At 37.3% G+C, this 22,264-nt stretch overlaps 2 protein-coding genes across 11 annotated transcripts in view; both read right to left on the minus strand.

The window, feature by feature from the left end:
- TLR1 (toll like receptor 1) overlaps nt 1-21,843 on the minus strand; it is a 34,989-nt gene extending 13,146 nt beyond the window's left edge. Inside the window, exons 1-2 of one of the 2 annotated variants that reach the window (XM_032334091.1) lie at nt 21,782-21,813; nt 11,910-11,970 (exon numbers count right to left, since the gene is read on the minus strand). The gene's annotated coding sequence lies outside the window, so the exon portion shown is untranslated. Of the gene's footprint in view, nt 1-11,909; nt 11,971-21,781 lie in introns of both variants that reach the window. The other variant, XM_032334094.1, reaches the window with a different exon arrangement.
- TLR6 (toll like receptor 6) lies at nt 1,097-22,033 on the minus strand. 9 transcript variants are annotated; one of them, XM_032334083.1, is made up of 4 exons: nt 21,782-21,872; nt 21,408-21,457; nt 4,170-4,343; nt 1,097-3,987 (listed from the first exon to the last, which is right to left on the minus strand). In XM_032334083.1, exon 4 carries the CDS (start codon nt 3,916-3,918, stop codon nt 1,537-1,539), a length of 2,382 nt encoding a protein of 793 aa, XP_032189974.1. In that variant the 5' UTR covers nt 3,919-3,987; nt 4,170-4,343; nt 21,408-21,457; nt 21,782-21,872; the 3' UTR covers nt 1,097-1,536. The 9 variants fall into 9 exon arrangements, with proteins under 9 accessions (XP_032189974.1, XP_032189972.1, XP_032189975.1 ...); XM_032334081.1 differs by lacking the exon at nt 21,408-21,457 and adding an exon at nt 11,910-11,970 and having other exon boundaries at nt 21,782-21,810; XM_032334084.1 differs by lacking the exon at nt 21,408-21,457 and adding an exon at nt 11,902-11,970 and having other exon boundaries at nt 21,782-21,798.
- Nucleotides 22,034-22,264: the final 231 nt, after the last annotated feature.

Here is a 22,264-nt window from a genome sequence, read left to right on the forward strand (position 1 = left end):
TCTGAGGACACAGCAAGAAGGCAGCCATTTGCTAAAACTCTAAGACAACCAGAAATATCCTATTTGATAACCAGTTATAAATAAAATTAGTTTCCTTTGTAAACAAATAAATCCATGGCTTTGCCCTCAACAGCCTGGGACTGAAGGCTATACAGTTGACCCTTGAACAATGGAGGGGTTAGGAGTGCTGACCCCCTGTGTAGTCAAAATTCTGTGTACAACATTTAACACCCCCAAAACTTAATTAGTAAAAAATCTGTGTATAACTTATAACACTCTTTTTTTTTTTAAGATTTTATTTATTTAACAGACAGAGATCACAAGTAGGCAGAGATGTAGGCAGAGAGAGGAGGAAGCAGGCTCCCCTCCGAGGAGAGAGCCCAATGCAGGGCTCGATCCCAAGACCCTGCGATCATGACCTGAGCTGAAGGCAGAGGCTTTAACCCACTGAGCCACCCAGGCGCCCCAACTTTTAACACTCTTAAAACGTAATTACTAATGGCCTCCTGTCGACCAGAAGCCGTACCAATAACATAACATCAGTCAACACATATTTTATATGTTATATGTATCATATATTGTATTGTCACAACAAAATTAACTGGATAAAAAAGGAAAACATTAAGGAAATCACAATGAAGAGAAAATATATTTATAGTACCACACTGTAAAAAGTCCATGTACGAGTGGAGCCATGCAGTTCAAACCCATGTTGTTCAGGGGTCAACTCTATTTCCCTTTATATACGTAAATTATGAAGTCATGAGTTAACTGGTTAACTACATATTTGTATGACAGGGTCAAAAATTTAATAATATACTCAGATGTGAACAAAAAAACTTTATTTTCCATAACTGGTCTAATTTTTTCCCAAGCTCCAAAGTTGAACAGGATGACAAAGTTCACTCAGAGGACAGTGAAACTGCAGAAGATACTCCAAGGACCAGGGTGACTGGGTGGCTCAGTTGGTAAAGTGTCTGACTCTTGATGTTGGCTTGGGTCATGGTCTCAGAGTTGTGGGATTGGACCCCACATTGGGGTCTGTGCTGGGTGTGGACCCTGCTTGGTTTTCTCTATCTCCCTCTCCTTCTGCCCCCACTCTGCTTATGCACTCTCTCTCTCTAGAAATAAATGAAGAAAATAAAAAAAAAGATACTCCTAGGGCCACTGTGTACACTTCTGAGGTTGACCCTTTCCTTGCTGCCATGAAATCCCATAAATTCCTGTTCACACAGAATCCATTTGTGGCTGAAAGGAGAAGGGAGAGCAAGGGTCCTTCAATGAGCATTTACTCAAGAGTATTTCCATTTGAAACAGAATGGTTGAACCAGAGGACGGAGGTACCTATAATAGGCAAGTTTGAGCAATACCTCGGCCTCCAGCCTTGCCCCCTAGCTTAGTTCAAACAGTTTTCCTTAAGTCTTCTCCAAATGTGTAGAGCTAATAAAGGCACCACCTATACAGCAACCCAAAACCATCATGTTCATCAGAATCCAAGTTAATGATGGTTTTTTTAAATAGAAGTCCCTGACTTTTTCAAGTTTCTGCATCATTTTCAGCAATTAGTGCTAACTTCATATTAAAAGCAGCTCTAATATTAGCCCAGAAAAGACCATGTTTGCTCTTCTCCTTGGGCCATTCCAAGTAAGTCCTCTGTGTCATGAGAGCCCTCAGCTTGTGATACTTGCTAGGAATGCAGTTACGTGGAATGGGTTCCAGCAAGATCAGGATTAAGTTATCAGATCCTTCATGAAAGAGATTATGATGGGCAAAGTAGAGTTCATAATGGCACCACTCACTCTGGACAAAGTTAGGCGACAAAACAAAGATGGACTTGTAACTTTTCTCAATGCAGTTTATGATATTTTCCACGATGCTCTTGCCAGGAACAAAGTTTCTCTCATGGAGACAAATCCTTATACCTTCTTTTTCTAGGCAAGGTACCAGTTCATTCTTCACCCAGGCCGAATCATGTTCACTGTATGAAATAAAAGCATGGAACTGGAGGGTTCTTTGGAGTTCTCCTAAAGGTATGTTCCTTGCCCTACGCCGGGTCTGGGTCCACTGACACACCATCCTGAGATACCAGGGCAGATCAAAGTAGATACAGAGGGTGGTCACAGTAGCAGTCAACACCAGCATAGTGACCCCAATGGTAATAAGCAGCAGAGTTGTGTTGCAGGATAACTGAGACACGTGAAAGTCCTTCAGCAGGGTTCCCTTGTAGTTTTCTGGATAGTCACACTTGTAAGAATCAGGCCAACCTTCTATTACTTCATGGGATACTCGGCCTAGACTTTGGACAAATTCTCTGAGCTCACATGTGCATTGGAATGGATTGTTCCCTGCTCTTATGGACCTAATCTTCTGGCAGCTCTGGAAGAAATCAGCTGATGGGTTGGAAATTGAATTAGAGTCAATGATCAGTACAGAAAGGCTGCTAAAAGTACCACAGTCTGGAAGGTGGGCTAAAGAATTGGAAGCAACATTGAGTTCTTGCAAAGCTTCTAGTTTCATGATTGGCTTAGGAATGCTCCTAATTCTGTTATAATGAAGATCAAGCACCTTGACCTTGGGAGGTAAACATCTGAAAACAGAGTCAGTAAGTATATTTGAAGACAAATTTAACACGACTATACTCCCAACCCAAGTGCAGTCTCCATCATGTCTATCATATTCCAAAGAATTCCCACTAACATCCAATATTTCCAAAGATGTCATATGCTTAGTCATGAAACTTACTTTATAAAGGTCTTCTAATTTATTCTTTCGTAAGATAAGTGTTTCCAATCTAACAAGTTGGGAACAATTTTGAAAAATACTATCTGTGAAAAGATTCTGGGTAAAGTTCAAAAACTTAAATGTGTTTGATGGCGGAGGACAAAGCATGTGTATAAAACGTGTATCTGATATGGTTAACATCATAATATTCATCTCAGAAAAAATTGTGTATAACACAGTCTGTGAATAAAGGAAAACCTCATTTTTAACATGCTCTATTTTCAATGCCTTCAGTGTTGTTTTAGAATAATGAAAATTTTCTTTCTCAATTTTTTCAAATATTGTTAAATTATAAATATTGAGATATTCTACAGGTTTGGGCCAAAGAGATCGAAAAATATCAACTAGACATTTCCAAGTTGTTTTCATATGTCTGAGAGTAACATTCAGTAAAGTTGGACCTCTAGTGAGTCCCGATGAAAAGGTAATGAATAGTCCACAATTACTATCATTCAATTTAATATTAGTCAGTTGTAAGCACACTAAACTATTAACTAATATGCTCACTTGGACAGAGAAGAGCTGATTTGGAGGAAAAACAAGGTCAAGTGTTTTTGTATTTAAAATTGGAAGACTTTCTGTTTCATTTGCATAATATCTTTCTAAATCCAGAAGGATATAATTTAGATGCAGATGAGCAATTGGTAGCAGATCTAATTGTCGTAACTTTGTAGCACTTAATCCTAAGAAATGTAGTTGTGTCAGGTTGCCAAATTCCTTACAGATGGGCAGGACATCAAAGTCATTGAATGAGAGGTCTAAATGCTTGAGACTTGTGATAAGATGGCAGGATATATTCTGTAACTGATTGTGAGATAAATCCAAATATTCCAAATTCTGGTTGAACTTGAAAATTCTAAAATCAAGGCACCAGATTCTATTATGAGAAAGTCTCAAAACTTTAAGCCCTGAGAGATAGCTCATGTCAGAGATATGAAGCTCAGATATGTGGTTCTGAGACATATCTAAGATTTTCGTTTTTGGTGGCAGGTTTTTTGGGACATGAGTAAGTTTCATATTTGACATGTCCACAGCAAATTCACTCTCTTCAGAAAATTGGATTATGTTTCCAACTATTAAGATCACAAGGCATACAAAGTGAAAGCTTCCTGTGATTGAGTCTTTGTCTTTGGTCATGATGTTGAAATGGCTATTCCCCAAAGGGTTGTTGCTGTTCTTCAGAGCATCTTGATATGTGTCCAAATTCTAGAAATATAATACACATGAAGATATATAAATATTGGATGATGGCTCTCCAACCTCCACTTGCAAAACACAAAATCTCAATGATCTTTTCATTCACTGTAAGAGTCATTTCTGTCCACAGAGTTAAGGGTGATGTTTTCCCAGTTATGTAGCTTGTTGGTACCAGGGGAGGCAATACAGACCTTATTATCCAAGAAATATGGTTCTGTGTTTTACCCTGTCTGGGCACTCTCTTAGGGGTCCACTCAGGGGCGTGGCTTTGTTTCACCCTCTTCAGAATTTTCTCAGGGCTGGAGCAGGCTGCTCGGTAATGTTTATTAAAAACCTTTAAAGGTAAACATACTAGCCATAGGTACCTAGAACAAGGAATAACAAATGTGACAAATAGCACACAAACCAAAAAGCCAGGGAAGGAAGAGAGATATGGGGGGAAAAGTCTTTGTAACACCCCATGTTTGCCACAAAATGTAAAGAGATACACATATGTCCAGGGCCGTATGGAAGCTCAAAAAAGATAAGAAAATCCTCAACTTTCATCTCTGACTGACCTTTGACTCTGTGAAGGCAGAGTTGTAAATAGCCAGGACAAGCATTGAGGAAATGCATCAACACAGAGCCAATCTACAAAGATCAGAAGTTTTCTTTTATTTTTTCCCTAGGTGTTTAAGAAAATCCCCATCAAAGCACTAACTAGCCAGTAAGCTAATGGAGCAGAGAAGTCAATGGGCACACATAACAAAGAATACAGTCCTTACACAATAGTTTAGAACAGTCACTGAGCAAACAACCAACAACACCCCACAACATGTAGCAACAACAAACCATGGGAGAGAGAATCTGAGTTACCACCTTATTATATTTCCAGAGTTACCACATTACAATACTCAAAATGCCTACTTTAAACTATAGAAGGCATGCAAATAAATTAGAAAGTATTATCCATTTACAGAAGAAAAAAAAAAAAAGAACAAAGTTAGAGAAGTGACACTACCCAACTTCAAGACTTCTTATAAACCTACAGTAAACAAGACAGTATGGGATCAGTGAAAGAATGGATGGAGAGATCAATGGACCAGAATAAAGAAGTTAGAAATAGGCCCACACAAATATAGCCATCTGGTCTTTGACAAAGAAGCAGAGGCAATTCCGAAGACAAAAGACAGTCTTTCCAACAAATGGTACTGGAACTATATATAAGACATCCACATGCAACAAAAAAAGGTGGGGGGAAGTTGTAACACAGAACTTACACTTTTCACAAAAATTAACCCCAAATTGATCATAAACCTAAATATAAACTATAAAACTAGAAAGCTTGTAGGGGATAATATAAGAAGAATCTAGCTGACTTTGGGTTTGGAGATGACTTTTTAGATACACCATCAAAAGTAAAATCCATGAAAGAAAACATTGTTAAAGTTGGACTTCACTAAAATTAAAATTTTCTACTTTGCAAAAGACACCATTAAGACAACGAAAAGACAGGCCCCTGGCGGGGAGAAAATATTTACACAACACATATCTGATGAAGGACTTGTGTTCAAAATATACAATGAACTCTTAAATTCAGCAATAATAAAATAACAATTTAAAAATGGACAAAAGTTCTGAACAGCGACCTCACCAAATAGCAAATTAGAATATGATATGTTACTCAATATCATATGTCATCAGAGAATAGCAAACTAAAATACTGAGATACCATTACATACCAATGAGAGTGGCCAAAATCCTGAAACACCAAATATTAGTGAGGCTCTGGAGCAACAGGGACTTTCATTCATTGTTGGTGGGACTTCAAAATGGTATAGACACTTTGGAAGACAGTCTGCCAGCTTCTTACAAAGATAAATATACTCTGACCATATGATCCATCAATCACATTCCTAGGTATATACCCAAATTAATTGAAAATCTAGTCCACAGAAGAAGTGTGCATGTAGATGTTTATAGCAGCTTTATTCACAACTACCAAAAACTAGAAGCAACAGTATGTCCTTCAGTTGGTAGAAAGGTAAACTGTAGTACAGCCATACAATGGAATATTATTCAGTGCTGAAAAGAAATGAGTGGTCAAGCCACAAAAAGTCACAGAGGAACCAAATGTATATTTCTAAGTAAAAGAAACAAATCTGAAATGGCTACCTGCTGTATAATTCCAACTCTGTGGTATTCATAAAAAGGCAGAACTAAAGAGAAAATAAAAAGATCAATGGTTACTAGTGTTTGGAGAAGAGAGGGATGAATAACCAGAGCATAGAGGATTTTTAGGATGGTCAAGCTGTTCCATATGATGTAATAGTGGATACAGGACCTTCTGCATTTGTCAAAGCCCACAGAACTATACAACACAAAGACTGAATCCAAATATAAATTACGGATCTTAGTTAGCAATAATATATCAATTATATAATGTAACACACTAACACAAAATGTAATAGGAAAAGCTGTACACAGTGGAGAAGGGGTATATGGAAACTGCTGGACTATTTGCTCAATTTTTCTATAAAACTAAAACTTCTCTAAAAAAATAGAGTCCATTAATTTTAAAAGAGAAGTATATAGAAATGTAACAAATTCCTGCATATTAATTTTGTATCCTGCAATTTCACTGAATTCGTTTAACAATTCTATTAGCTTTTCTGTGGACTCTTTAGGATTTTCTCCATATACTATCATGTCATCTGCAAATAGTGAAAATTGTACTTCTTCCTTACCAATTTGGATGCCTTTTATTTCTTTTTCTTGTCTGATTGCTCTGGCTAGGACTTCTGGTACCATGTTGAATAAGACATCCTTGTGAGAATGGACATCCTTGTCTTGATCCTGATCTTGGAGGCAAAGCTCTCAGTTTTTCACTGTTGAGCATGATGTTAGCTGTGAGTTTTTCAAATAAGGCCTTTATTATGTTGTGGTATGTTCTCTCTAAACCTATTTTATTGAGGGTTTTCTTTGATAAATGAATGTTGTACTTTGTCAGATGTTTTTTCTGCATCATTTGGGTTGATCATGTGGTTTTTATCCTTTCTCTTAATGTGATGTATCATGTTGATTGATTTGCAAATGTTGAACAACACTTGAATCCCAGAAATAAATCCCACGAGATTGTGTTGAATCATTTTTGTAATAATTTAGTTTGCTAATATTTTGTTGAGAATTTTTGTATCTATTTTTCTTTGGTACTGGCTAGAGTTCTCTTTTTCTGTTGTGCCTTTATCTGGTTTTGGTAGCAGGGTAATTCTGGTCTCATAGAATGAATTTTTGAGCTTTCTTTCCTCTTCTATTTTTGGAATAGTTTGAGAAGAATAAGTGTTTGATAGGTTTCACCTGTGAAGCTTTCTGGTCCTGGACTTTTGTTTGCAAGATTCTGTCTCATTGCTGGTAATCAGTCTGTACAGATCTTCCACCTCCTTGGTTAAGTTTTTTCCTGGTATTTTATTATTTTTGGTGCAATCATAAATGGGATTTTTTTTTCTCTTAATTTCAAACTGAACAACAGAAAAAATGGATAAAATCCATTTGTAACCTTCCAAAACTGAATCTGAGAAATAGAAAATTTGAACAGGCTGATTACTAGCAATAAAATTAGATCCATATTAAAAAAAACTCCCGGGGTGCCTGGGTGGCTCAGTGAGTTAAAGCCTCTGCCTTCAGCTCAGGTCATGATCCCAGAGTCCTGGGATCGAGCCCCGCATTGGGCTCTCTGCTCAGCAGGGAGCCTGCTTCCCTCTCTCTCTCTGCCTGCCTCTCTGCCTACTTGTGATCTCTGTCTGTCAAATAAATAAATTAAATCTTTTAAAAAAATAAAAAAAAAATTGAAAAAACTCCCAAAAAGCAAAAGTCCAGGAACAGATGGGTTCACAGACAAATTCTACCAAACTTTAAAGAAGAATTAATATCTGGTCTTCTCAAACTATTCAAAAAAATAGAAGATGAAGAAAAGCTTCCAAATTCATTCTATGAGGCCAGCATTACCCTAAAACTAAAACCAGAAAAGACACTACCAAAAAAATAGAAAAAAGAAGAAGAAGAACTATAAGCCAATATCTCTGATGAACACAGATGCAAAAATCCTCATTAAAATAAAAGCAAAATTGGGGCGCCTGGGTGGCTCAGTGGGTTAAAGCCTCTGCCTTTAGCTCAGGTCATGATCCCAGGGTCCTGGGATCGAGCCCTGCATGGGGCTCTCTGCTCCGTGGAAAGCCTGCTTCCTTCTCTCTCTCTCTGCCTGCCTCTCCGCCTACTTATGATATCTCTCTCTGTCAAATTAAAAAAAAAAAAAAAAACTTAAAAATAATAAAAGCAAAATGAATCTAATAAGATTTTAAAAAATCACTCACCACTCTCAAGTGGGATTTATTCCAGGGATGTAAGTGTGGTTCAGTATTTGCAAAGCAATTAATGTGATATATCACATCAAGAGAAAGGATAAAATTGTATGATCATTTCAATAATGCAGAAAAAGCATTTGAGAAAGTGTAGCATCCGTTCATGATAAAAACTCTCAACACCCCTCAAATATAAGTAGGTTTACATTATATAACGGATAATGAAAAGAGATTTATTTTGTGAATGCAACAACAAAAGACCCTGAATAGCCAAAGCAATCTTGAGAAAGAACAAAGCAGAGGTATCACTGCCTCAGATTTCAAGATATATTACAAAGCTGTAGTAAGAAAAAAACTGTACTTGCACAAAAATAGACACATAGATGAATAGAACAGAATAGAGAGCCCAGAGCTAAGCCCACATTTATATGGTCGATTCATCTACAATTAAGGAGTCAATACCATACAATGGGGAAAAACAATCTCTTCAAAAAATGGTATTGGGAAAACTGGACTACTTCTTATACCACACAAAAAAATAAAATCAAAATGGATTTAAAAAAAAAAAAGCGGGGGCGGGGAACCTGGGTGGCTCAGTGGGTTAAAGCCTCTGCTTTCGGCTCAGGTCATGATCTCAGGGTCCTGGGATCGAGCCCCGCATCTGGACTTCCTGCTCAGCAGGGAGCCTTTTTCCCCTCCCTGCCTCTCTGCCTGCTTGTGATCTCTGTCTGTCAGATAAATAAATAAAATCTTTAAAAAAAAAACAAACCAGGAAAAAAAAGGAGAAAAAAATTAATAGAAGTGGTTTCTGAAGAAGCACAGGCATTGACTTAGTAAACAAAGGTTTTAAATCAACTGTCTTAAACGTTAACAACATGACTATGGTCTCTTTTCATTGGCTTAGAGGATACTTTATTCTCTTTTATTTCTTTTTTTAAAGACTTTATATATTTATTTGAGAGAGTGAGAGAGAGCATGAGAGGGGAGAATATCAGAGGGAGAAGCAGACTTCCCCATGGAGCTGGGAGCCCAATGTGGGACTTGATCCCAGGATTCTGGGATCATGACCTGGGCCAAAGGCAGTTGCCTAACCAACTGAGACACCCAGACACCCACTTCAGTCTCTTTTAAAAGGCGGTCCTTTATCCCTCCAAAATGTGGTATCACTCAGTTTGATAATCTAAAATTGTACAAAAGGGCAACCAAGAAGCTCTTTCCAGAAACTGTAAGACATTCTCAAGAGAGGACACCAGTATTCAGTTTGGCACTAAACTCAGCCATCTGCTGCAGCCAGTGATTTCTCATGGATAAAGTGTTAACAACCTAATTAACTCTTTCTCCAGTAACTAATCTTACCAATGAGTTATTTTCTAGCTCTTTTCTGAAAACCTGACACATGTAGAATGTCCCCTGTGTTACCAGAAAACATTAGTTTTTGGTAAAAATGACTCTTAAATGGTAAATAGCATCCATGTTAAAAGGACTGTGTATGAACTATAAAACAAAGTAAGAGGATGATGCTGTATTTCCTCTCCTACATCTTTCCAAGAAAAGTGGACCAAATGTGGCTTATTAGGGCTTCTGAATGATTAGATGAGTGTGAGATAAGCTGCTGGTGGTCATTGTGAAGCCATGCATGCAGTTAGCCAGATTTTCAGATCCTTAACCAAGGCATGGCCAAGGCAACATGAGATAACCATTTATCTCATGGGGGGGGGGGTGCACCTAGGTGGCTCAGTTGGTTGAGCGTCCAGCTCTTCATTTTGGCTCAGGTCATGATCTCAGGATCCTGGGATCGAGGCCCACATTGGGCTCCATGCTCAGCAGGGAGTTTGCTTGAGGATTCTCTCTCCCTCTTCCTTTGCCCCTCCTCCTGCTCATGCTCACATGCTCTCTTGCTCAAATAAAAACAAATAAATCTTTTTAAAAAAGGAATGGGGAGGAGGGTGGCTGACAGGTTGGAAGGTCTATCCACCTGTGGCTTGGTGTCTGAATCTCTGTGGTATCTGAAGGACAAATCCTTTTGTGAGGGTAGCAATTGGAATAAAGCCAAGTTTGGACACAAACAAGGAAGAACCCCCTCCTCCCTCCACCTCCATGAACTGGACCTTAGCAAAATCAGTTGTAGCAATGAACCCACTGTTCATGGAGCCATATGAGAAGATAGATTAAGGTACACCAAACTGGACATTTATGACTGGCTGAGGGGTAGAAGCAGGCACATTAGCCCACAGACACCAGGTTTGTGACTGAGACAAAGCAGCGGAACTATAATTGTGCAAAAGATCAAGCAAGAATCTAGTCCCAGAGACAAAGACCTAACCCTAACTCATGGGTCTATACCATTCCAGCTTTGATCTGTGTGGAAAAGCATTTATGAGCCCCTGCAGGGAGCAAGAGCTAGCAGGACAGGGAGGGTTCCACAGCTGCCTAATTCCCACTGTACCCTCCTAAAAGCAGCAGGTGCAGCTGTGGTGGCCAGAGGGCAGAATCCTGCACCACAGTGCCCACAATCACACCTGCCTGGAACCACCTACAGGTAGATGTTAGAGGTACTCTTACAGATTGGGAAGAGGCAGATGAGATAATGCATATACTCCACCCTTTGTGGTCGTGGGAAATTTCTTTAGTCACAGGATCTCATTATTTGACACAATTCCCATAAAAATGGATATGTGCTTTTCCAATTCACACTAGACCAAAAGCCACAAATTGAGAGAGACAGGAATTGTCATTTGATAATCTGAAAACACCAAGTCCCTACAGTTGACATGCTGATAAAACAGGATAAGAGAGTGAAATATTAAAAAGTACATGTCAGTCTAAAACTGCTGTATGTATGGGATAACAGTTTCCCCAGAACCCATAAAGTCTCACTGTACTACAACAAATTCTAGGCACTGATGTTCATGACACTGTTGCCAAGTGATTGAGAAAAGATTACCTATCTGAAGGGTGGAGGCAGGTACATGAACCCACACATGCCATACTTGAGACTAGAACAAAGGGTTGGATGTGATTTCACTCTACCCTATTCAAGAGCTGATCTGCACAGCTAAACATCTAGAAGTTTTCAGGAGACAAGAACAGACAGCATTTCTTAATATTGTTAATATTAATATTGTTTCTTGCATAGCAGGAACAACTGAAAGCAGATGTTGACTACTTGTTCAGTTTTATTAATAAAAGGATCCACAGTTCATCACCTGAAGATATATTGGAAATAGTAAAACAGTTAAGAGATAAGTAGGGTTTCCATTAACCATTCTTTGGGAGAGAAAAACTCTTCTGGGCTGGAGAATTTCACTACAAAATGGCATATGGTTGATTAAAAGTCCCTAGGGACACCCGAGTGGTTTAGTCAGTTGAGCATCCAACTCTTGGTTTTGACTCATACTCAGGTCATGATCTTGAGGTCATGAGATCAAGCCCTGCCTGGGCTCTGCACTCAGCATGGAGTCTGCTTGAGATTCTTTCCCCCTCCTATTCCCACCCACTCTGATCCTCCCCCTACCCCCCGCCGCTCACACACACACACACACACACACTCACTCACTCTCTCTAAAATAAATAAATAAGTACATACATACATACAGTTTTTAAAAGTCCCTCACTGCTCCTCTTCTAGAGCCTCTCCCAGTGTCCACCAAAACACCTAAATAAAACACAGAAACTTTCAAAAAACCACCTTGCCACCAAAAACAAAGAAGGATAGAAAATTAATGGTAGGATCCAAAAGCATCTACACCCATAAAAAGGTATCAGGAGCCTTATTAGGGAAAACCTGTCATACTCAAGCTTTGTCTCAGGAAAATAGACTCCTTGACAAATGATGAGAAGGAATTTTGTCCCTCCCTCTGTTTGCATATCTCTGTTTGCAGATGTATGATCTTATATGTAGAAAGTCTGAATGACTTCATGAAAAAAAACTGTTAGAATTATTAAATTTGTTAAGGTTGCCGATTCAAAACCAACAAACAGAATGTTGCATATCTATGTATTAGCAACAAACTATCTGAAAAAGAAATGAAAAAATATCCCATTTACAAATTCATCAAAAAGACTAAAATATCTGGGAATAATTTTAACCAAGGAAATGAAAGACCTGTATACTGAAAATTAGAAGACATTGATGAAAGAAGCTGAAAAAGATACAAACAAATGGAAAGATATCTTGTATTCATGGATCAGAAGAATTATACTGTTAAAAAGTTCACACTACCCAAAGCCATCTATAGATTCAGTGCAATCTTTGTTAAAATTCCAATGGCATTTTTCACAGAAGTGGAAAAGAGAATTCTAAAATTCATATGTAATTACAAAAGACTCTAACTTGCAAAGCAATTCTAAGGCAGAACAGAGTTAGAGGCACCACACTTCCTGATTTCAAACTATACTACAAAGCTGTAGTAATCAAAATAGTATGTGTTGGCTTAAAAACAGACATGTAGACCAGTGGAACAGAACTGAGAGCCCAGAAGTAAATCCATGTATACACAGACAACTAATATTTGACAAGGGAATCAAAAATACTTGATAAGGAAAATGTAGTCTCTTCAGTGAATAGAATTGGGAAAACAGGATATGTGCATGTAAAAGAATTGGATCCCTATCTTACCCCACTTTCAAAAAAGCTTATTCCAAATGGATTAAAAACTCAACCAAAAGACCTGAAATCATTAAGTTCCTAGAAGAATATATAAGGGAAAACTCCCTGACATTGGTCTTGGCAATATTTTTTTGGATCTGACACCAAAAACATAGGCAACAAAACCAAAAATAAACAAATGAAACTATATCAAACTAAAAAACATCTGTACAACACAAAAAACAAGCAGCAAAATGCAAATTCAACCTATAAAGTTGGAGAAAATATTTATAAATCATGTTATCTGATAAGGGATTAATATCCAAAGTATATGAGGAACTAAGATAACTCAATAGGAAATATTAAAATTAATATTAATATTAATAAGTTTTCAAAAAGAATTTGGTTAAAAAATGGACAGAAGCCCTGAATAGACATTTTTCCAAAGAACACATATGGATAGCCTATAGTACATTAGAAGATGCTCAAGATCACTGATCATCAGGGAAATGCAAATCAAAACCACAATGAGCTATCACCTCATACTCATTAGAATGGTTATCAAAAAAAAACCTAGAAAATAACCTGTGTTGACAAGAATGTAGAGAAAAAGGAAACCTTGCACACCACTGAAGGTAAACTGGTGCAGCCATTGTGGCTAACAGTAGTTTCCTCAAAAAATTAAAAAGAGAATTAACATATGATCCAGCAATCCCACTCTGGACATATATCCAAAGGCAATGAAATCACTGTCTCAAAAAATAGTGGATCACCATATTCATTGCAGCATTATTCACAATAGCCAAGACATGAAAACAACATAAGTGTCCAATGACAGATGAATAGGTAAAGAAAATGTGAGGTACATATAAAATGGAATGTTATTTAGCCACAAAAAGAAGGAAAGCCTGCCTTTTGTGACAACATGGATAGAACATGAGGACATTATGCTAAGTGAAATAAAGTCAGACTGAGAAAAATAAATACTGTATGATCTCATTTATATGAGAATCTAAAAAAGCCAAACTGATAGAAACAGAGAATAGAAAGAAGGTTGTCAAGGTCTTGGAGACAGGGGAAGTGAGGAGATGTTGGTCAAAGGGTAAAAGCTTCCAGATATAAGATGAATGAGTTCTGGGGATCTACTGTGCAGCATGTTAACAGTACTGTTTTATATACTTGAGAGTTTGTGCTAAGAGAGCAGATTCTCACAACTGAAAATAAAAGGTACTTATGTGAGGTGATGGATGTGTTAATTAACCTTACTGTGGTAACCACTTTGCAATAAATATATTATATATATATATTGCAATAGGTATACATAAATATAGATATATAGAGATTTATATGTATCAATTATCACATCATAGGTCTTAAATTTATACAAATCAATTATATCTCAATAAATCTGGGGGGAGGAAAAGAACTGAATAAGAGGTAGGGAAGCACTTGAGGGTGGGTGCATATTGCATTATGAGATGTGTAAACCATATAACAATACTTGTAAAAGGGCAAAGATAAGAGAACTGGGGGGCTGTATTCATCAGGAATTGCAGTTTGTGTATGTAATACTCCATTAGGTGAAAGGATCAGAGAATTGGCAATGAGGATAAGAGAGTCTACTACTTAATACTGGTTCAAAACAAATAGGTCACAATGAAAATACAACAGATAAAGACACGCAATGAATAACTGCATCAAAATTTACAAAGCAGAAATGCTAAAAACACAAGGAGATAGTGATAGTGAAGACGTGTAATGCATTTCTTTGGGTCACAATTAGATCAAGCACATGAGGTAAGCATATGGGGATTTGAATAAAATAAGTAATAAAGGATTTAATAGAGTCTTTGAACCCACGAAAAAAGAATATTAAGTCCCCAGGTTTCATGGAGCATTTGCTAATATTGATTCTTAAGTCGAATAAATTTTTGCAGAAATTTGTAAAGTCATTTTTCAGACTACAAAATAAACTTTTTAAGCCATCTTTTTAAACATTCTAAACATTTTCTGAATCAAGAAAATCACATCTTCAATTACAAACATTAAAAATTATGAGAGCCCAATTACCAGGTCATAGGGTAGCTCTATTTTTAATTTTTTGAGGAATCTCCACACTGTTTTTCAAAGTGATTCATAGCAGCAATGTTCACAACAGCCAAACTATGGAAAGAGCCAAGATGCCTTTCAACAGACGAATGGATAAAGAAGATGTGGTCCATATATACAATGGAATATTACTCAGCCATCAGAAAGGATGAATACCCAATGTTTGCATCAACATGGATGGGACTGGAGATTATGCTGGGTGAAATAAGTCAAGCAGAGAAAGTCAATTATCATATGGTTTCACTTACTTGTGGAACATAAGGAGTAACATGGAGTATATTAGGAGAAGGAAAGGAAAAGTGAAGGGGGGTGGGAATCAGAGTGGGAGATGAACCATGAAAGACTGTGGACCCTGAGAGACAAACTGAGGGTTTTAGAGGGGAGGGGATTGGGGTGATGGGTAAGCCTGGTGATGGGTATTAAGGAGGGCACATATTGCATGGAGCACTGGGTGTTATACGTAAACAATGAATCTTAGAACACTACATCAAATACGAATGATGTATTACATGGTGACTAACATAACACAATAAAAAAAATAAAAATAAAATAAAAATTATGAGAAACAACAATGTGGTGTGCACAGATTCTAGCCTCCTCCTCTTGCTCTAAATCCCCTAAATGATGGAGGAAATAATAACCTACGTGCACGCATGCACACACACACACACAAAGTCAGAAAGAGAAGTCTTTTAGGGAACTGAAAGCAAGAGAAGTCTCTGAAAATCACAAGCAGATGGGACTATGATAGGACACTAGCTTTTCAAAGATGTCCATCTCCTAATCCCAGAACTTGTAAATATGCCATTACATGGAAAAAGGGAATTCAAGTTGAAGATGAAATTAAACTTGTTAATTTGCTAATCTTAAAATAAGAGGGTTATCCTAGATTATTCAAGTAGAATCAATGTAATTACAAGGGTCCTTAAAAACAGAAGAAGGAGGCAGAAGAGGTCAGTAATTTGATGTGAGAAGGGTTTGAGTTGCCATGAGGAAGGGGCCATGAGCCAAGAAATGCAGGTAGAATTCAGAAACTCAAGAAGGCAAGAAAATGGATTCTACCCTAGAGCCTCCAGAAGGAATGCAGCCTTGTCAACACCTTTATATAAGCCCAACAAGACCTATGTTGTAGTACTAACTTACGTAACTGTAAGATAGTAGATTTTTTTTTTGAAGCCACTGAATTGTGGTAATTTGCTGCAACAGCAATATGAAATTAATACACACTAGTTTGGTCCACCCTTCTGACAAGCAGACTATGAAAGCAGATCAACAAGCAATTTGACATGGAGTGTCAACCACAATTTGGGTTGCACAATCAAAAAGCATGACACTTACAAAATAGACACCATGATAAAAAGGAACCAAACTCAAGATATAAGAGAAGCTAATACCCATGGAAACAGACATAAAAGAGCAGAATAGCCATTGATAATAGATAGACATCCTCAGTGAGAGAGAAGAATTCTTAAAAGGAATGGAGTTTTACTTTCATGGAAATTAAAAACTTAAAAATTGAAATGGAAAACTCACTGTATGAGTTGAATTACAGAGTGGCAATGCTGATGTGAGAGGATTTGTGAGATGGAAGACCAGGAAGAGAAATTTTCCCAAAACACAGCACAAGAGGCCAAAGTGATGATATATAAAAGAACTACTAAAAGACTTGGAAGACAGATCCACCATCTGAATTACCAGAGGACAGACCAATCTCTGAGTCCCCCCACCCCGCAAAAAAAGGACAATAAAAGGGATGCAGGAAGGAATACTCTGCAAAGAAGGTAGGAAAATTTAGTGCTAAATTCCAATTAGTATTGATGATAAAAATTTTAATAACAATGTGGAACTAAAATTGCCAACAATTACAAGGGAGTTAGTAGACAGTGGGGGAGAGGGAGAGAGTGAACTAAAATCATGCTATGATCCTTGCCTGATTAAGGAGAATCTATAGATAGATCCAGTAAATTCAAGATGTTGCTAGAAAAATACAAGTCTAAGTATGTATATTATAAATTAAGAGTAATTATGAGAAAAACAAATAAAAGGGACAAATTCCAATCATTTGGTGGTGGGGAGAAGCACAGAATGAAGAAATCCTAATCCATCTAGCTCCTTACTGAAGGAATAATATGCAATGATTAATTAGGGTATTTCTAATACTACAAGAATACTTATTATTACTAGCAAATCTATGACAATAATACATAATAGATAAAAGGAGAAAAACAGATGAACATCTCCACGATGTTAAAAATTCACTTGTTAAATTCAGCATTAATTTCTGCCTAAAAATACAACTTTAATTAAAGTAGATATTGAAAAGATACTTCGAAAATTTGATGAAAAATATATTACCTAACTTAAACATCCCAGTCCCAAGGCATTTCTGTCAAATTCAAAATCAAGAATGCTCACTGTTATTTAACAGTAGTCTAGATGTTCTAGCCATTATAATTAAGGTGGGGAGAGAGGAGGAGCGAGAGACAGAAATATTAGAATACAGAAAATAAATTGATCACTATTTTCAAATATATGAATGTTAGCTTGGAAAATCCAAGAGAATAATGGAAAAACTGTTAAGCCAGTAAAAGGGAATGAAAAAGTGGCCAGTACAAAATAAATTATTTTTTGAAAAGGAAATCTAATTTTCCAAAAATAGTGGGTTGTCAAGTAAATTATGGTTATCTCCATATAATTAAATATTACCATTGGCCTTTAAAAATGATGAAAAGTTAATTTCATGGGAAATTGCACACCATCTATATGTAAGTGACAAAGGTTTATTTTTAAAATGTACAGCAAAAAGTATGTATAGATACATGTGGGTAAATTAAGATACATATCAAGATATTAAGTAATGATCTCTACATGGTGGGATTATAAGGGAGTTTTATTTTCCTCTTAGCTTATTTTCAACATTCAAAATTAAGAAGAGCACATTGTTGGGGTGCATGGGTGGCTCAGTTGGTTAAGAGTCTGAATCCTGGTTTTAGCTCAATTCATGATCTCAGGGTCATGAGATGGAGCCTCCTATCAGGCTCTACACTGGGTGTGAAGCCTGCATAGGATTCACTCTCTCTCCTTCTGCCCCTCCCCACTGCTTGCACTCACTCTCTCTCCAAAAAAAAATCAATTAATTAAAAACTAATTAAAAATTATAACAATTTAAAAAATAGTTTAAAATTAACTAATTAAAAATCTAAAATTTAAAAATATGTAAAAAAGAAGAGCACATTATTTGCTCAGAAAATATATCAAAGAATTAAAAAGCAATAGTTATTAATAGGAATTACGCCCAATCTCACAAAAGATAAAAACGCTCCCTATGTTTACTGCAGCATTATTTACAAAAGCCAGGATATAGACACAGCTAAAGTGTCCATCCATAGATGAATGGATAAAGAAGATATTTATACAGTATTTATACACCTCAACATAATTACACTTGTTATTTGCAATAACGTGGAGGGACCTGTAATGCTAAGTGAAGGAAGTCAGAGAGAGAAAGACAAGTACCTTGATCTCACTTATACGTAGGATCTAAAAGACAAAACGAACAAACAACAAAAAGTAGAAAACAGACCCTAAATACAGAGAACAAACAGGCGGTTGCCAGAGGGGAGAGGGGTGGGAAGAATGGGCAAAATGGGGGAAGTGGAGTGGGAGGTACGGGCCTCCAGTTACGGAATGAATATGTCAAGGTGATAAAAGCTACATTGTAGGGAATATAATCGATGTCATTGTCATAGCATCCTATGGTGACAGATGGTAACCACACTTGTGATGAGCACTGCATAACATTTAAACTTGTTGAATCACAAAGTTGCAAACTGATACTAATGTATTAAAGCTAATGTAATGTTGCCTGTCAACCATACTTGATTTTTTAGAAAATGCATATTAGAGAAGCCATAAGAGACTCTTAATCTCACAAAACAAACTGAGGGATGGGGGAGGGAGGTAATGGGGAGGGGGTGGTGGCGTGATGGACGTTGGGGAGGGTATGTGCTATGGTGAGTGCTGTGAAGTATGTAAACCTAGCGATTCACAGACCTGTACCCTTGGGGCTAATAATACATTATATGTTTATAAAAAATTAAAAAATTATTTTAAAAAATGCATATTAAACAAGCCAGGACATAACATTTAGATGAATCATGTTCTGAATCTCAGTTTAGACAGACCCAGTAAAGAAGTTACTTGAATAAAAGAGGGAGAAAGGATTTTAAAATGGACCCAGCATTAGATTCTATTAAAAAATAATAAATGTTGGGACACCTGGGTGGCTCAGTGTGTTAAAGCCTCTGCCTTTGGCTCAGGTCATGATCCCAGGGTCCTGGGATGAGCCCCGCATAGGGCTCTCTGCTCAGCGGGGAGCCTGCTTCTCCCTCTCCCTCTGCCTGCCTCTCTGCCTACTTGTGATCTCTGTCTGTCAAATAAATAAATAAAATCTTTTAAAAAAAATAATAATAAATGTTCATTTTTGATAAATGCTTTGGCCATGTAGGAAAATGTACATCTTTTAAAGATACAGAATGAAGGTTTTACAGAGGGAATGTTAGGACTTCTATAATTTAAGATATTTAAGCACAAAAAGATAAAGTGATCAAATGGGACTTTTATTTCTTAAAAATTAAAAAATATATAATTATTTTTACCTACCGAACTGGAAGAATTAAAAACTATAATGGCCAGTATTGGCAGGTGTGACTAAAATAAAAGCTTTTGTGTATTACCAGCAGGAATGAAAAATTAGTACAAACTTTCTGAAGGGCAATTTGTTCACAAACATAAATTCCTTAAGAACATGTTTATCCTTATTTTAGCAATTACACTTCTCAGAATTTTTTCCTAAAGGAACTATCAGAAATACACATAAAAATATTACTCTGAAAATGCTTGTGACATGTGAAAAATTGAAAAAAAATGATATTGTCTAGTGTAGAAAACAGTTTAATTAGTTATTGTATACCTATAACATGGAACATCATGCAGCCTCAAATATTATACTTTTGAAGTAATAGAAAATGTTATGTAAATATAATTTATATTTATGTCAAATATAAATTATAAATAACCATAATGAATAAAAGATACAAAATCATGTATGTAGTAGGACTCGAATTTTGTAAAATATGATTAAACCCTGACAAAATATACAAAGCCTTAGGCAAAAGAGAATAGAAAGAAATATATCAAATGCAAACAGTGATTATTTCTGGATCTCTGAATCATAGATATTTCATTCTCTTTCTTATACATTTGCATGTAGTTGCAAAATTTCTAATTTTGAACATTTTCTTGACTCAAAAGATTTGTCTCAAAATATAGCTAATGTAAACATATTTTATATATATTTTTAAAAGATTTTATTTATTTATTTGACACAGAAAGAGAGATCACAAGTAGACAGAGAGGCAGGCAGAGAGAGAAAGGGGGAAGCAGGCTCCCCGCTGAGCAGAGAGCCTGATTCCAGGCTTGATCCCAGGACCCTGAGATCATGATCTGAGCCAAAGGCAGAGGCTTAACCCACTGAGCCACCCAGGCGCCCCAACATATTTTATATTTAGAGAAACATGCTTGTATTATTTGGAATTTTGATACATACAGAAAATTTCTTTCACACGATAGTGGATCATTGACACTAGTTAGTGAGATACCCCTCCACTGTGTGTTCAGGGGACTGAAACTCAGCCACCATGTAAGAAGGTGGACCAGCTGAGAACATCCTACCCGCCTCCCTCTACCCCCCCCCCCACAAATATTGCTCCAAGGGTATTTATATCCTCAAGCAGCTCCTACTGTATACACTTAACAAGCCAGCCAGGAGCCTTTCTACTTAAGCAAAATAAAGGAGAGGGGAAAGAGGAAGAAGACGGTCAGAGAGTACATAATTTGTTTTAAAAGGAAGTAAAGAGATCAAAGGTAAAAGTTTTTTTATTTTTTTCTTTAATGCATCCAATAAGAAGAGGGAGAAAAAAAAAAAGACAGATGGACGCTCTATTTCGATGGGGGAGAAACAAAAAAACTCTGGTGGATAGGTTCTATGAACATTAAAACCACGAAAAAGACACGATGAACAAAACATTGAGATAAATGCGAGTCCCTGGTTAAGTAAGAAAGAAAGAACGACATCGCTTTATTTGCCCAGGTTTAGGTTAGAGACCTGGAAGAAAGCAGCGCTAGACCCATCCCTGCCACTTCCTGCATTTAATAAATGTTTATTTAATGGCTGTGCCAGGTATCGGGAGCTGGGGATAGAGATAGGAAGTGCGTTGGTGTAATCCCTGCTTTCAGAGTGCTTCCCCATGAGTGACAGATACGAAGGGACCGCTACAGCCCCAGTGATGAGGGGGAGCAAAGGCTCAGGTCTACTAGAAAAACACATAACTTACTAGAAAAACACATACTTCTGCGCAAGGGGCAGAAACTGCGGTCAACGTCCCTGGAAGCAAGCAACGAGAGGGAGAGGTGAGAAATGCAGACAGAAACAGACGAAATGACATCAGTTAGTGTCGTCCCTGAACTATGGCTGCAAGTGCCAGTTCTTTTTAACCTCTCTTCAAGACAGCCGTGAAGACACCCCACTTTTCATGGTTCTTGGAAATGAAAAGGACAGCCGCAACTTTTTTTCAAAGGACACTGAAACTCATCCGGCAAACATTCCAAAGAAGGGCTACCCCTCTCCTGTGCCATGGTTAGCATTTTCTCGCATACTTGAGGTTCTTCTGCCATATTTTGAACAATCCACAAAAGCCTGCTCACTTACCGTGGTGTTCCTTTCCCAGGAGAAGAGGAAAGTCCTTTCCAAAACGCAAGGGAAACCGAGCGCCTGACCGAAGGCAGGTCCCTGGTTTAAGGAAAGCGGTGCCACAGAAACGATTTTGTGCCATCTGTTGAGCCTTCCTGGAATTACACCGACGTAGGAATTTCCTTGCCAAAGATCACGTGAAAAGTCCATGAGTCAGCCCGATTTTCTGGGCTAAGGAACTCAAACCATAATCCAGTCTTTAAATTCGTGCAAGCAGACGGTTTAGGACGATTTCAGTGGGAAGGAAAAGGTTCCTTCTAAAGAGGGAAGATTTATCTCTGAGAGTATGCAGCCGCTGTGTTGAACCGTCACAGAGAGGAGCTACTGAATGTGGGGTGTTTCCAGTGATCAACCCAGTTAACATTTCCAAAATAACTGCAACCACCATTCTCAAGCCATTTTGGAGCATTGCTTCAGCTGGATGAGGTACTTTAAAGTAAA

Source organism: Mustela erminea, chromosome 2 (assembly GCF_009829155.1).
Source record: "Mustela erminea isolate mMusErm1 chromosome 2, mMusErm1.Pri, whole genome shotgun sequence".
Classification (NCBI taxonomy): Eukaryota; Metazoa; Chordata; class Mammalia; order Carnivora; family Mustelidae; genus Mustela; species Mustela erminea.

What these genes read in the sequence shown, in the direction of transcription:
- TLR6 (XM_032334077.1), bottom strand. Translation starts at nt 21,973, where the DNA reads ATGGACTTTTCACGTGATCTTTGGCAAGGAAATTCCTACGTCGGTGTA. An exon ending in CCTGGGAAAGGAACACCACG is followed by an intron (nt 3,988 to 21,781) that starts GTAAGTGAGCAG and finishes TTATATTTCTAG; the next exon opens with AATTTGGACACATATCAAGA.